This window comes from Antennarius striatus, chromosome 7, assembly GCF_040054535.1.
Source record: "Antennarius striatus isolate MH-2024 chromosome 7, ASM4005453v1, whole genome shotgun sequence".
NCBI classification, from domain to species: Eukaryota; Metazoa; Chordata; class Actinopteri; order Lophiiformes; family Antennariidae; genus Antennarius; species Antennarius striatus.
Window position 1 is genome coordinate 5571032 of NC_090782.1, and position 15704 is coordinate 5586735.

A 15704-nucleotide genomic window follows, 5' to 3' on the forward strand; every position below is an offset into this window, starting at 1 on the left:
GTCATTGACAAAACATAAAATATCAATCATTTCAAGAGACTGAAAGGCATTCAAATTAAGTTTTGACTATCATTAGTTAACTTTGTTTCACTACTGCAAACTGCGATGTTACATGATCAATGTACAGGGCAAATTATTTCGTATTACATAATTTAACGCAGTTCACAATTTTATTATTCATTTTCTATGTTTTTTTATTGGTCATTTTTTTAGTGCTGTATAGCTACAACATGATGAATCAGCAGGAAAGACAGCTCTGAAAGGTGAAGTTTGCTGCATGCTGGTGCCATAGTCATCTTTAATTTTTTAAGTGGTGCAGCTTTGTGTTTTGCTATGAGGGCTTGATGTATTGATGCATGGGTGACTTATTAATTTTGGCACCTAGTCCAGAATAACACTAAGTTGCTTATTTTTCTCCAGGTTGTGAGTTTTTATCAGTCAGCACAGTATAGTGTAGCTCAGACTAAGACAGGTAAGGATATTTGGAAGTACTCAGGTTTGATGCAGGTACAGACTGAGCACCAAGCAGAGCACAGCAATTTGTCGTCTTCTTATTCCACAGACTTCCATCAAGCTCATTTTGCTTCTGTGTATAGCAGTTCAGCACAGCTGAGCAGAACTGAAAGTAAGAGGGGTGTTATTGTTGTATGATTAAGTTTGAAGGAAAGCAAATATGCACTTATGTTTGTGTATGTATGCTAACAAATAACACCATTCCGACAGTGATAAGGGCTATCAGCAAATGCATGTGGACAAGTGTACCCAGCTACAAGTAGCTTTCCTGTCTCTGTGTGTGTCAATCTTCCACGTCTTCTCATAGTCTCTGTCACTAGTGAACAACTCATGCCAGCAGGGTGTGGCATATGTTGTCTCTGTTGTGATTGGCTGATGTCCCAGGCCTGTGTTATCTCCTTGAGAACATGTTCTAGTCCCACCCCAGATAGTGCCTGGCAGTCAAACATAGCCCTGCCCACTTACAATTACGTCATTTCCCATGAAAGTGCCATGTCTGTTTGCCGTCTATATTCATTGTGCGTAGATAGGTAATGATCTCTGTCTTATTGGCTAGCTCCAGCAACCAGCTTTCAAGTCTTCTAGTTAGTCCAGGCAAATAACTTAAGCCTGACTAGTGTCCACACATGCACGCCTTTGACAGTGACTTAACATAAAGCTGCTGCATGTAGGTACAAGTGGGAACTGTACATTGTCTGCTTGTCTGTAATGGGTAGATAAAGCAGACAGGTAGATTTTATGGGAGAGTAACATGTCGAAGGCTATTGGACTACTTAACGGAGTGAAAGGCAAACAAGGTGTTGTTAAGCATGGAGTTTTTGAAGAGCCTAGTACCGGCTGTCATCTCAGGAGACGGACCTAATGAGCACCGAGAAGTTGCGTCCAAGGATACAGGTCCACGGCTCCTTCGCTTGAAACGTCTGGGTCTGCTAGCAATGGGGCAGACCATTGATGAGGTCCCTGTAAACTCCGGGATAAGATCCATCAGACCAGCCAGCAGTAACCAAATCAGCATCAAAGGTAGTACTGACTGAAACTGAATATTGGTGTTGTGGTTATTTATATTGATTTTACTAGGTTATGCAATGGGTTAATTAATTTGCATTATATTTGATTTACATGGTAAAAGTTTTGCATTATACGAGCCAAAATTTCTTGTAACAAAGTGTAACCAAATGCTGGCTTTACCCTCACTAATCTTAACTTCATGCACACTGGATCTGCAATGTGCACACACTGTACACACAAATGCTAAATGCAAGAGCCATAGAGACTGTAATGTAGCCTGCAGATGACATCACAGTGTATGCATTAAACTGATGTCTAATTTTATTAAGATATCTAATGCCAACTTTCCGATAAGTGGCAGACATGGCAGTTCTGGTCAGTGCTGTCCCTTCCTGTACAGAGAGCATTGTTTCTGTCAGGGGAAAGAAAACAAAAATGGAAGCATACAGAGTGGCTCGGACAATTATCATATTTCATATGCTATCAACCTAGCTGGTCAAACCCCCTTCCCCAAAATTGGACTGCACACCAATAGTTATAGTGACAACAAGACAGTAGACAAAATAGACACATTCTGTATTTTAAGTTGAGCCAGTGGCTTAAGTTGTGAAATCCTTTCATGTAATTGAACCCAAAAGGTTTCATTACTACACTCTGCTAATGTAATCGGCATTTGAGCTTCTTTTAGAAAATTGTTTTCCTGGCTGCTATCAGCAGCACCATTCAATGGCTAAATGGATGATTCGTCACCTGCTCAGCACCACACATCAGACAAACTTAATTGTACAGTTTTGATGCCTTATTTTTCTATATTTGTCCATACATGACATGCATTTACTATGTCATAGGAATACCATTGTGTACACCTCTGCATTGTTTGTTGATATTAGATGATGCAGGTTTAAATTGTTTCAAGAAATAAAGTTATGCAGACCGTTTTCATAAGATTTATACATAAGAATAAACAGCAAACAAACTAAATACACAATTTGATTACACTAAGTATCTGCAGATAATTTGTACTGAGGACTTGCATTTTGACCTGGGCTTTGGCAGTGATGTTCTAAAGTATATATTGTGTGACAGTGTTAATTCTCTGGAGTAGGTCTATTGTTGTGCTTATGAATACGGTAATTAAAGATTTAGTAGATGTGTGTACACATTCAAAGAGTGTGTGTGTGTGTGTGTGTGTGTGTGTGTGTGTGTGTGTGTGCGTGTGTGCGTGCGTGCGTGCGTGCGTGCGTGCGCACAGGTCAGCCAGATTGCATCAGCAATGGGATGATGACTTGTCATCATTCTTTTAGTCGACCACAGTTTTTTTGTGGTGTTTCCTGTCACCTGTGAGTTGGCTCATTGCTGAAGCATGTCTTAACTCTCTGCTTTCCTCATACTGCCCCATCCTCTAAGTATATGCCTAGACAAGACAGCTGGTTTAACTAACCCACAGTTACTATGATTACTGAGACTGCTGGTGATTTGTTAATTTACGTAAAGTGAAATTTGTCTCTACAAATTGGTTTGGGGAAATTGTTTTGAAGTCTTTCCTTTTTTCTTTCCAACCAGGAAACATTCGTCATATTAGAAAAGTCTCCTTTTTTCATCGTGGTGGTGGTGGCAGGGTTCATAATGGTGAGTTGTGTAATAAAAGCCGTGATTATAGCACTAGCTGAGGTAAGGCAATATACAAAGGTGATTATCTGGTGGATTCATACCTCAGGGGTTAATTTGCGCTTTGTTTCAGTCAGCCTAGTGACACTCCCTTGTTGCAGAACTGGTGTAGCCTGAGTTGTTTTTGAGATGGTGCTGTTTTTTTTTGTCATTTGTCTTTCTGTGCACACTATGACATTGCCCTGAAGCTGAGTTTTTGGGAAGAGTTTGATTGTATGTTGTTGTATGTTTGATTGTATTGTATTAGATGGTATTTGGTTAATGGGTGCAGCAGTTTTCACCTTTGTGATTCACGAGTTGGTCTATGACTGAATATGACTGTGGAATGGTTTGTTGCACTTGTGTGATGAAATATGCACATGTGAATTCTATCTGAACAGTCTATAGGATAAGTATCCGAGAAACCTGCACAATCTCATGTCTTGAAGCTCTGAAGTAGTTATTAGTCAATTGTATTGAAAAATAAAACAACAACAACAACAACAGAATGACACTGTTAAGTGCAAACTCTGTACTTAATGAGTATGTGTCCAGTAATACCATGAATAATTGTCAGTGGCTTTTCTGCAACCAGTCATTTTACTAAATACATCTCCATAATGAACAACCTTCAGACAGCTTATGTGAAGAGGAGCTTTGAGTAATGAGTTCACCCTTTTGTACTTGTGTTAACATGAATTTTAATTCAAATTAGACTGGTGTTCTGCTCTGTCTTTCCAGAGAGACGATAGACTTGGCATAAGAGTAACTTTTTCTGAACTGAGGTTCTGCCCCTGATTTTCTCTTTAATTTAGAGAAATGAGTTTCTAAGAAGTGCATTGCTGACATTGATTTCAATGGGTCTGCCTTGTGTGAAAGATGTTGATTCTGAGAATATTTTTGGCTATTAAAAATATTTTCATATAGCACCAAATGATTGTGTTGAAGGAGGTACAACCTGGCCAAACCAATTTAAGTTTTGAAACCTCATCCTCTTTTCAAGCTGGACCAACAAACACAAACCTCTAGCTTTTATATTAAGTAACAAGGGCAAAATCAGCATTCAGTACTGGGTCAAATGATTCTGCTGTCAGAGGTATTTAATTGCTCTTGCTCCCAGTGATATTGAATGGACAAAACAGTTTTAAAGTCTTTCCCTGAGCAAAGCTAGAATGTATGTTGAAGTTCCAGAGGTTGGTAAATGTTTCCTATGTCTTCTCAAAATCATGCAGATGATGAAGAGTTTGAACAATAGATTGGTATAATGAATTTAACACTGTGACATTATTGCTGGCCTTCATGTGACTTTCTATTGTCTGCTGATTTCTGGCAAACTTGTGACATCATACATGACACTCCAGAATATGAGCATGAAGGTGCAATACAGTGAAATAAGATGGTTTGAAAGAAGTTCAAATTATCTGTGTTGAGTACAATTCCTGTTCATCGTACCACTGAAAGTTGTAATTTAAATAGATAAAATATGAAGATGACTCATAGATAATGGAAGTTAGGTGCTGGGAAAATAGAGATAAGAGATAGTAATGGCACAATTAAGAGAAAAACAAACTTTTTTGTTGGCAATGGTAAAAAGTCTTTTGCTATTTCTGCAATGTTTGATTGTACTTAAAAACCTGCATAGAAGTGCTGAAGTACACAGTAGCAGATTCCTGACTCTGGAGCATATGAAACTGCAAAGCTGTGCAGGTATCGGAGTCGCAGTGCATACCCAGACTGCTGTGATGGATCCAAATGGTATGTCCTCGGCAGCCCAGGCACCACTGGAGAGGTCAGGGATTGAATTACAGCTCTTATCGATTATTGCTCCCACTACTGCCCTTCAAAGAGACCAGGGCAGGAAATGCATGCTCCACCCAGTGGGTCCTAGGAGGGACAACTCCCCTATAATGTCTGCAGTCAGAATGACTTGTTGTCAATCACGACTCCCACTTTGTGAATGGAGCTACTATAGCCTACCCTGTTTGTGCTTTTATTTAAAATGATTTAATCACTGAGCTGTTATTTCCAGGAAGCCCACTGTGATTTCAAGTTCTGTTCATTCCCCAGCTCTGTTCAGCGGAAGCTTTATGCACTGATGATGCTGTCACTTATTTTTCTGCTTTCCTTACACAATGCTGGTTTACTGAAAACAGTGCCTGTAAATGCCTCTGCGTGTTTTGCATGGTAACAGTTTTGTTTAGTATGATAATATGAACTCTGTTTTTGAACATAATTGATGGATTTGATGCAGCCTGAGAATAATGCTCTGGAGCTTGATGCAAAAACTTCAGTATGTTCATTTAGGTATGGTCCGTGTTAACTGGATTTTTTTTCAAGACCTAAAACAACATTATTTGTAATTCACATTTGTGCAGATGCACCTTTCATCTTATGTTTCAGTAATAAAATCTTGAAAACAAAAAACATTTTACTTTAATGAAAGTGAGATCTTCAGTTGGGCTTGGTTTCGTTCGGTCATTTTTGGACATAGCTTCTGAAAATATTGTTGTCCATCAAATGGGGCTCAGGATATACCCACAAGAGCTCCTTTAGTTTGCACCATACAAACGAATTATCTGTATATAATTCCTGAGCTAAAATTTTGAGCTATGTCTATAACGCAAAGTAACAAACAAGCAAACAAACTGCAACTCCGGTAACCCTCTCCAATTCTAACTGGCTGAGGTAATTAATGCTTCAAGCAGGCAACAGACTATTGCAACCTCATCTTGTTGATACATACAGCAGAGAATAAAAAAGATGAGAAATACAAAAAAACTTTATTAATCTCACATGAGGACATTGTTTTTATGCTTCAACACATTCACAAAGTCAATATCCAAATACACACAAAGTATACACATGCAAATGGATAGAATGTGGGGCAACGACGTGAAGAGGCATTCCAGGGGCTAAGAACTGACCTACTGCTATGTCTGATATGTGGTGCTCGAAAAAAAGGCCTTTGTACATACACTTCCAGTTCATGATTGCACCATAAATGTTTCAAGTGCATAGAATACTTGTCAAAAAAAGGCTTACTTCCTGTTGCCATTAGGTGACTAACTCTATGCTGTCTTGTACTGTTATCCAATAGCTCTCTCTTGGGTTGAGGTTATGCCTCCAAGAGATATTTTTGTGATTTGTTATCATACATGTACAAAGATTTGACACTTGGGAGATTTGCTTCTGCACGCATTCAGTCTTTCTAACGTCTGCAGATATGTATATATATATAAATATATATATGTTTTGGCTTATTGTGCTGCTTGTAAGAACAACTAACCTACTTCATGTGTCTGAAAATGATCTACTTAAATGATCATTTGATTCAACAAGGCTCGTATTAATTAGGCCTGGTTATGTCCAACTGTAACCAATTATGAGATACAGATAAAGTTAGATATTAAACAGATATCTTATTTAACTGTCTGAAACATTTCCCAAAATCAGTTGTTGTCCAAACACAAGGACAAATTAATTGTAAGAGACTTATCTTCATTACCAAGATGTTGTTTCATTATTATACAGTACAGTATATCACATCATCTTCATATTATTGTGTCCATAATATTATCAAATAAAAGTTTATGCAAGTGTGGAAAGTATGGGAAGAATCTGTGATATTACAAAGCAGACTTTCATTGTGAAAACTTGTTTCAGGGTAGTGCCAGCCAAGGCCTGACAAAGCATTGACTTGTGTTATCTGTTAGCAATGAGCTCTGCTTATTTTTGCATAACTTGTGTAGTGCAGGACATGTGACAGAGGGAGAGCAGAAGCAAGGGCAAAATGAAGACTAAACTAAAGGAAGAAAAAGAGCATTTGTCTTTTCCCTGAGACGTTTACCTCAGAAAATGTTTATTTCTTGACTACATATGGCTTGATGTCATATGGTCCCAATAATACTCTGCGAGGTCAGAAACAAAGGATTAAATATTATATCAGATTGTGTGTGTGTGTGTGTGTGTGTGTGTGTGTGTGTGTGTGTGTGTGTGTGTGTGTGTGTGTGTGTGTGTGTGTGTGTGTGTGTGTGTGTACAGTATTCCCACTAATTCAGTGTGTACTTTGTAATCCTGTGTGTTGCTTTGCCCAGAAGCTGATGAACACAGCAATGATGTAATGCCTATGACTCCTTTGGGTGTGAACACTTAGTTCAACAAAGGCGGAGATGCCATGTACCTCTGGATTAGTCATATGAGGCCTCATATCTCTAATGCAATTTGTGCAGATAGAGTCCAATTTACCGTGTTTTGAAGATGAAAATCTACTGCATACTATGTGTAACTTAGTAACATAATATTTTTACTTTTGAACAGAGATCTATTTAAGAGTAATACTTCTAGTTGTGCCTCTTATTAAGTTGATATTTTTGTATGCTGCTTTGTTTGTTTTTTTGTTTTTTTTCTTTCTCTCTCCTCTTTCTGTCTCTTTTCTTTTCTTCCTACTGCAGTCAGGGATGACGCATCAGTACTGCTGTGGAGCTTACAGGAAGTGTTGTTTTGATAGGTCAGTGGAGAGGCAGCACAGTAGCAGCTCTGACATGCATATGCATTGCTGAACCACAGCCAGGGAACACTCGCAGCATTTTGATGACATCACCCACTCTCTGCTCCCGCCTACTGTTTTGCTGTTGAAACAAGCTTGCTCTCACTCAGAGAGAAAGGAGCAGGCATCAGTAAAAGAAGGAGAGCTCGCTTGGAGGAGGAGGGGCCACTCATAAGCGAATGGAGACAGAGAAAGAGCTTTGAGGGAGGCGGACAGTGGTTGATGGTGCTAGTGGGCTAGGACTGACACACATACACACACAGGAAGAGAGGAGGAGAGGGAATATTGCACTACATTGTTAAGACTTCTATCGTGTTCTGTTCCGCTACCGTTTCTTCTTGATCAGGAACAAAAGTTCTCACGCCGTGTTCTCAATTGCCTTTCTGGATTTTTCTCTGTTGTAATAAGGATGAAGGACTCTGTGGATTGGCAAGTGAGCAGCATGGATGGGTTTGGAATACTTTTATGACTTACAAGACTATGCTCTTTTTCTTGTTTTCCTGGGGCACTTTTCCTTTTCTGTGACCTATGTGGCAGAGGAAATAAACTGGCAGCATTTTTTGGATTGCCTCTCCTCTTAAAGGATCATTCAGCATGATGCCTCCAACTAGCACCTGTGGAGGATAGTAGTAGCTCCAGAAAGGAGAGGTGGTTCTTTTTTTTTTGAGCAGGGTTGACTGTTAGGGATTTTGTGAAATGAAAGTGACGGGGGCTTTATAAAATTTGTGACCATTGAAGCCTAACTTTTGACAACGGCCATGCTGAGCCTGCAGGATTCAGTCTTTTTTGAGATCAGCATCAAATCTCTGCTCAAGTCTTGGAGTAGCAGCGGTAAGTACATCGCATCCATGTTTACATACCACACTTGGCTACTCGACTTTATCTACCACAGACAGCAAACCAGCAGAACCTGGTGCAGCATTGTATTCATGCAGCCCAATCAATGCTTGGTGGTTTCCTATTTCTTCCTTGGATAAGAAAAGTGGTTATTAATGGAGTTGTCAAGATGACTAATGATGTTTGGTCCATGTTTTAGCCCGGACTGTTTGATGTGTATGCAGGTTGTAGCAGTGTCTACCCTCTTTCACCCAGCTTATCATTCTGCTGGCTCCTGGTTGGCCACAGATAATGCTTCTTTTGATGAACATCTAGTGATATGGAACACAGGTGGACTGGAAGCATTCTCTCTGTCACCCTGAAGGTGATGCTTGCTCCCAGCTCATCTCACTTTCCATTTTGGTTGATTTTTAAAAAATTTTTAGCTGTATGTTCCTGAGCAGTATTCACAAAGTCATAATCCCTCTTTTTTTCCTACTACTTTTATAACACTCTCTTCCTCTGGAGCAGCTAATGTTTCCCTTCAATCGATCTGTCTTCTGCTTTTCTCCTATTATTAGCTTCCAATACAGCCCAGATTATGTCAGAAGTTAAAAAAAAAAGGTGCTGTCTCCTCAGATTCATGGAAGTATAGTGATGGACAAAGGTGGACAGCAAGCAACAGCTTTTCATCAGTTTACCACACCTGATTCATCACAGCTGTAATAAAAATAAAACATAACCCTGTTTTTTATATTTGTTATGTATTCACTTTTCTGCTATATTGTGAGTGTAGCTTTTTAATCTATTGGTTAATATGGGATTCATTTGTTTTTTAGTAGTGGGACTGTGCATGTGGGAACATTTTGATCATAAATTTGATGGTGTTTGGTGTTTTGCAGTGTATAATTTGATGAATCTGACTGACCACATAACCCTTACAGTGTACAGTGAACAACATAGTTTGGGAAATGCTGTGACTGCAGAATCTCAGTCACAACATTCCTTATGTAAAAGATAATGTGCTGTTTTCAAGAGGTCACCTGAGATGCAATTCTTGGACTAAGAGACTTTACAATGCAGACATGAATGTATCATCATCCTGTTTAACGAGTGTGAGAATCTGTCAGAGCAAAAACCAAACTGGCAAATCACTCTTTTATAACTTATTTTTGTATTACAGGTGTAGATAAGAAATTCATATCAGTGTTCCAACTGACATGTATTCTGTTACTTTCTCATACACTGATGCTTTTACAGCAGTTCTGAACATGTCGTTGTGACATGAACTAGTTAGTTCTAGATATGCAAAGTAAGGAGAAGTCAAACCCAGTTTTGATTGTTTTTAGTTGTATAATGATAGATAGCTTTGATTGTTTACCGATTCAGTCTCATGTCCTAAATGTCTGTGTCTCTGTGATAATCTTTAGACCATCTCACTTTTTCTGTCTATCTCCCTATTAATTTTTTACAAATTAAAAGAAGTGAAAATCTGTACCAAAGAATGACATCTTAAGTAGCCTAGAGTGTTCATTAAAATTAAAATATCATATTCATAAATTTAATGTAATCACTTGAAATGGTTGAGTAAATTTAAGACATGATTGACAATGAATAGATAAGTGGATACAGAGAAAAGGTAATGTACTGCATTTATTGTTTATACAGGCCACATCTCATCTAGAATTTGACAAAGTTAATGTCCATCTAATCAAAATCATGTTTTGTCTGGAGTTTATTCCAAATCTTACCTGCTAACTTTACCAAACAGTGCACTCCTGTTAACCATAATACAGTAGTCATGGTTAACTTGATTTCTACTAATCATGGAAACCTTTTTTTAGATGATTCTTAAAAATGGTCACCTTATTTTTTGGCAATATTTTTATCCAAGAAAATACACTACCACAGAATACTGGATTCATATCCTGTTTCACTCCAAAGAGAAGGAATGAAAATGTATAATCTGGACAAAATGCATGTTATAGTGATTGAATTCTGACAAACTGTTTGGAGTCTGTTCACTTCCTCAAGGAAGATGAACATGAATTGGTGGGGCCTCTTATTTTGTGTGCAAATCTTGATTTATGTTGCATATCAGATTGCGAGTCATATCCTGGTTTTGTACTAGTATTGTGCATATGGTGACAAATTGCATAAGCGCTGTATCTTTTTAGATTTTATTTTATTTTAAATGGTAAAAGTGATGAGTAAGCCAGTACTAACCTGTCGGAGGCTGAGCATGTTGAGACACAATAGCAAAACTTGCATCGTCAAACCACAAACAGTGGTAATGATTCTTTTGTGTGGCTCTCCAAAAAATGGATACAAGTAGCCCTGCATTCCAACCTTATGTGAGTTTGTGCTGTTGTGCTGGTTGTCCTGACAGTTGAAGAGAGCAGGCATTTTGGACAGTTCTGTTATGACAGTGACAAGGTGGAGTCATCGCTCTAATAGTTGTGCAATCCTGTGTGGGGCTCCATGTCTTGCACACTACTGTGGCATAGTTGGGCTACTCCATTTTCCTGCAGCGCGCATGAGTAGCAGTCCGTCATTTCCATCTATCACAACTTTTATTGAAGTACAGCTCTTTTTTTAGTTTTTGATGTTCTTCTTTTGTAAGTGTTCTCTTCAGCAGCTGGTCTCAGACCAACCACAGATAAACTGTGTATTGTATTGGTGCATGGCACAAAGATAATATAATTAATGAAGGAGGCAAATGGCAGTTGGTCAAAAAGAAACCAAGGACAATATAGTTGTTTCAGATGGGTTTAATGCTTTTAGTGCCTTGAGAACAAATGCAGGTTTCTGTTTTTTTTAAACAATCCTTTTCCATTTCCAATTTTTTGGAATTGAAAGTAACATCTGAAAGTATCAGTCTCAAGAAAATATTGTGCTTGAAATGCAACTCAACCTTGAGTTTTGTTAAAGTCTTAACCATGTGGCATATTTTTACATATCATTTAAAAAGCATGGTTCGTATTTTGCATTTGATTTGAATGGGAAATTATACCTGACCTTCAGATCATGGATGAGTCATTATTTTCATTTCCTGGTTTAAAATTTTGAAAACCTTATTAAAGTAACTTCTTCCATTTTAGTTCACTAGATTTGGACAGTGGTTCAGTCTTTGAAGCTCGTCATAGTTGACGTTCAACAAATGAGTGGCATGACCCGAGGAGAAAGAAAGGGTGGGGAAAACCAGTGCAGACAACAATACATCACGTTTTCACTCTCTATTTTATTATTACAGTAATATTTATTTATTTTGACGTTAGCTTAAAAATTGCAGTGTTTGGGTATTTATTTGTGTAAACCAGACAACAATCCAGCCGGCCCAGGCTGGAATAGAAAATAAGAATGGAGGGTGTAGAACACCCAGCCCTGATTGGTTATTATGAGCTGGCTATGTGACATCATCGGGGGTGTTGGTGAAGCACAGTAAACAAAGAGGGAATTGGTTGAATGGCTCTCTGTGCTGCTGAACAACATGACAACAACACAGCTCACTCTTGCCTCTATACTGCTCCTGCCACCTCCGTACTTTCTTTCTCCATAAAAAGTAGCTTTGCTGTTATTTCATAAAATAGTTAAATTACTGTGTCTGATTATTATTTACTTCCATGTCACTCTGCCTGTTTTAACTTTTGAAAAATGGGTAGTGTTGAAAGAAAAGTAATTTTAATCGGAACAAATTGTTCTGTAATGCACAGTGTAGAGTAATGCATTTTGAATTTATGTACATTTTGTGTTTGCCAAGTCTACATTTACCAGTAAGCATTAAAATGGTGCTTGGTGTGCAGTCAGTAAGTATGATAACCTGTGATGCACACAAATTGTTTTCTAAGTTTCTAATTCATAGCTGCTTAAAGCAGCTACAATAATATTGAAAAAAAATTGTGTGAGTTTTGTTTTTCCTGGTGACTGCTGAGGACAGAAGGAGTATTTGTTAATCTTTTTAGCACAAGTAAAAGAGAGTCTATATATCAATATCAACTTTATTTTATAAACACACCTGTTTTGCATAGTGATGAGGTGACATGTATATAAAGGGCATGTAACATTAATAACCGTATAATGATGATGGTGAAACCAACTAAACTTTGATTTGGTGCCATTTGTACAATAGATTTCATGTTATTTTCAAGCTAAAAAGTTGCTGGTGATGGTAATTTTGTTGAGCTTAAGGTGTCATCAGTCCCTCACGTCTTCTTAAAAGCTATGGTTGAAATCCAAAATAAAGACAGACCAGGGTTGTCTTTCGAGAATTTTATTACAAAGGAGACGGTAACATGGTCTCTGTGTGATCTGATGAAGAGTATCTACAAGCGTTGTTCAGGAGGCAGGTTAAATCTGTCCTCATTTGTAGTATTGGCATAGTAATGAAAAACCAACTCAATGTATGACCATCAGAACTTGATAAGACTTGAGTGTGTGGCCCCTCATTGTTCAATCTGTCCGGTCAGTCTGGTTTTAAATGCAGTTCGAGGAGAGTTCAATCAGTTAGTTTAGCATGGCATGTGTATAAGTCAGCATGTGCAGACAAGTGATTCTTATCACCAAGCCAGTAGCTTTATAGCATGGTCTAAAACAGTTATGAAGGAAACAATTTATACGTCATCAATTTTTTAAATGATCCTGATGTTGACCTATACTGTTGTTGCTTCTAGTGTCTTGGTGTATTAAAGCGGAAAGTGTTTCCTGTTGAACACAGTTAACAGAGCTTTCTGAATTTATGCTAAGACAATATAAATAACTGGTTTGGGTCTTTGTTAATCTCTCAAAGATTGATTTCTCAATCCAATGAACATAGTATGTCATAATGTCAGCACATTTTTGTAGGACAAAAAGCATTGAATGTAAGGTGTGAATGTTCTTTTCTTTTTGCTGAAAGTACATTTCTTACTGTATTTTCCCTTGATTATTAGGATTGCGCGTATTTTTGTGATAAGCCAAAACAGAACAAAACTTTTTCAGATAGAATGACGTACGAGGTCCTTTTATTGTCGACTTACCAGTAAGTCTGGACTGGAACCATTGTAAACTAGAAGTGAAATCCATACTAAGTCCCAAGCTCGCTATTTCATGTTATGATGTCTGTTGTTGGATTTTATATAAATGTGAGCTTAGCTGGGGCGTGGTACGATGGAGCACTGGGTAGCATTGCCACCTCACGGCAAGAAGATTCTGGGTTCGAGTCTTTCTGTGTAGATTTTGTAAGTTCTCCCCGTGTCAGTGTTGCTTTTCTCTGGATTCTTCATAATGGTTATGCTGTCTTCATAAATTTCACTGAATTCGTTAGGTATGTAGTTGATATTTGTTACTTATTTAAGAACAAAATGAAGTCAATTGTTGTGTGTTCTTTGTGCATGCTCAACTTTAAAGAGACTATAGTGAATGTGAATGACATTTAATGAAATTGAATTATCAGACTTAAGTTTCTTTCACCTGCTTAAAAGCTGTCTGTGTAATTTATCAAGTTAAGGAAAGTAAACATGTGCTGCTTTGGTATGAAAATTTAGTGGTGTATCAATTATTTATTGATATTTAGTGCTCCCCAAATAGCAAAAAGCAAAATCAATACCTGAATTATTTCCTTGCTCTCTCCAGAGAAAACAAGAAGTAGTCATAGTTTGTAATATTTGAATAGAGTGATCAGAGGATCAGTGCCACATGCAAATTTGCAGAGCTTCAGCTTGTCGTCATGACACTGGATAAATGTCTCCTCAGGAAAGCATTCAAAAGAGTGCTGGAGGGTAAATGTGGAAGTACATCTCACTTCAAAGCGGTGGTGCAATGTAATTGTCAGTGTTCGTGTTTTCGTCCGTTCGTCTGTCCGCCCATTCGTTCCTTAGATTGTCCTCCAAATATCTTCGCAACTGTTTTAAATAGAAAGTTGAAACAAAAAACAGATTACCTGAGCGGCAAAGGTAATGAAAATGAGATGATGACCTTGAGAAAACTATGTCAAGGTAAAATTTCAACTTTTGTACACTCAGGAACCGGATAAGATAAAAAGACGAGGGAGAAAGCCAGTGAGAGTAAAACCACAGATCAAAGCTTTGATTTACCCTGACTTATGAAAAGAGGTCAGGGTAAAAATTTCAGAGGCTGCAGCATCCCATGACTTCAGGAGCGTCGTGGGATATTGCAGTCTCTGTCTGCCTTGTTAATTTTGTTTTGGCTTTTCTGAAATATTTTTAAAAACTTTTTTTTAAATTGTCAAATCATTCATGCAATTTATTTTTAAAAATATTGGGTCTGTAAAACAGTGTAGGACATTAGAAAGTGGTACCCAATTTATTATACACTGTATGTATAACTAGCTTGGAGATTCCACGATGGAACAATAATTTCAGACTTCATACCAAACATATGAAAAGAATAAATGGCTACCTTGTTCTATGGAACTAATGCTACACTGCTAACGTGGAGACCTCCAGCTGAAAAATAGCCAACTTATGCTAGTTGAGCTTTTACTGCAACACAACGTGAGACACAGTGATGTCATGTATGCTAGCGCATATTCCTTCTAGATTACTTTACTGCCTGAACAGTGATTTCTACATTTTACGTGAATGAATGATGAATGAATGAATAAATATATAAACTTTATGACTCATAAAGAATCAGACGAACAAATATCCAACTGTCAAGTATGTTTATCAATGTGTCTTCGACGTGGAGATGTTATATGTCAGAAAATAGCCAGTTTTAACTCAGTCCATTCTGTGTGTACATGTAGACACGGGTCACACACACTAATGTCGCAGGGAGACGCCCCCCAGATAGAAAAAGTTTTGGTTGTAGCGTCCACACGACAACGCAGACCCGGCATATTCAAAAAACTTCACTTTGGCCAGCGTTTTTGTCCCAGATATCTGCGTTGTCGTGTGGACAAAAGGCGTAACCACAACAAAAAGCCTCGCTGTCCGATGCCTTACGCCATATTGTTCACGTTATTCCTTTTGGCAGATGCGCCGTGATTGGTTCAGTGCTTGATTGACAGGCAGTGGGTGGAGTTAAGGCGTGACAGCGTGAGGTTTACAAGTGAGCTTGTTCAAATATATAGGTGGGGAGATGTAATGAAACAAAAAATACCCATTCATTTTTAAGAAGTATTGGAAAAAATGTAATGCTGATATACCATCCAGATATATTCTGGGTCTTTTTC

General features: G+C 38.1%; 1 protein-coding gene across 7 annotated transcripts in view; it reads left to right on the top strand.

The window, feature by feature from the left end:
* Positions 1–1028: 1028 nt before the first annotated feature.
* The window catches only part of fryl (furry homolog, like), a 56138-nt gene continuing 41462 nt past the window's right edge, over positions 1029–15704 (top strand). For 5 of the 7 annotated variants that reach the window (XM_068319716.1, XM_068319717.1, XM_068319722.1 and 2 more), the window contains exons 1-2: positions 1029–1533; positions 3085–3150. In XM_068319716.1, coding sequence (XP_068175817.1) covers positions 1323–1533; positions 3085–3150 — 277 coding nt within the window. In that variant the 5' untranslated portion in view covers positions 1029–1322. The remainder of the gene's footprint in view (positions 1534–3084; positions 3151–15704) is intronic. The other 2 variants (XM_068319720.1, XM_068319721.1) reach the window with 1 other exon arrangement.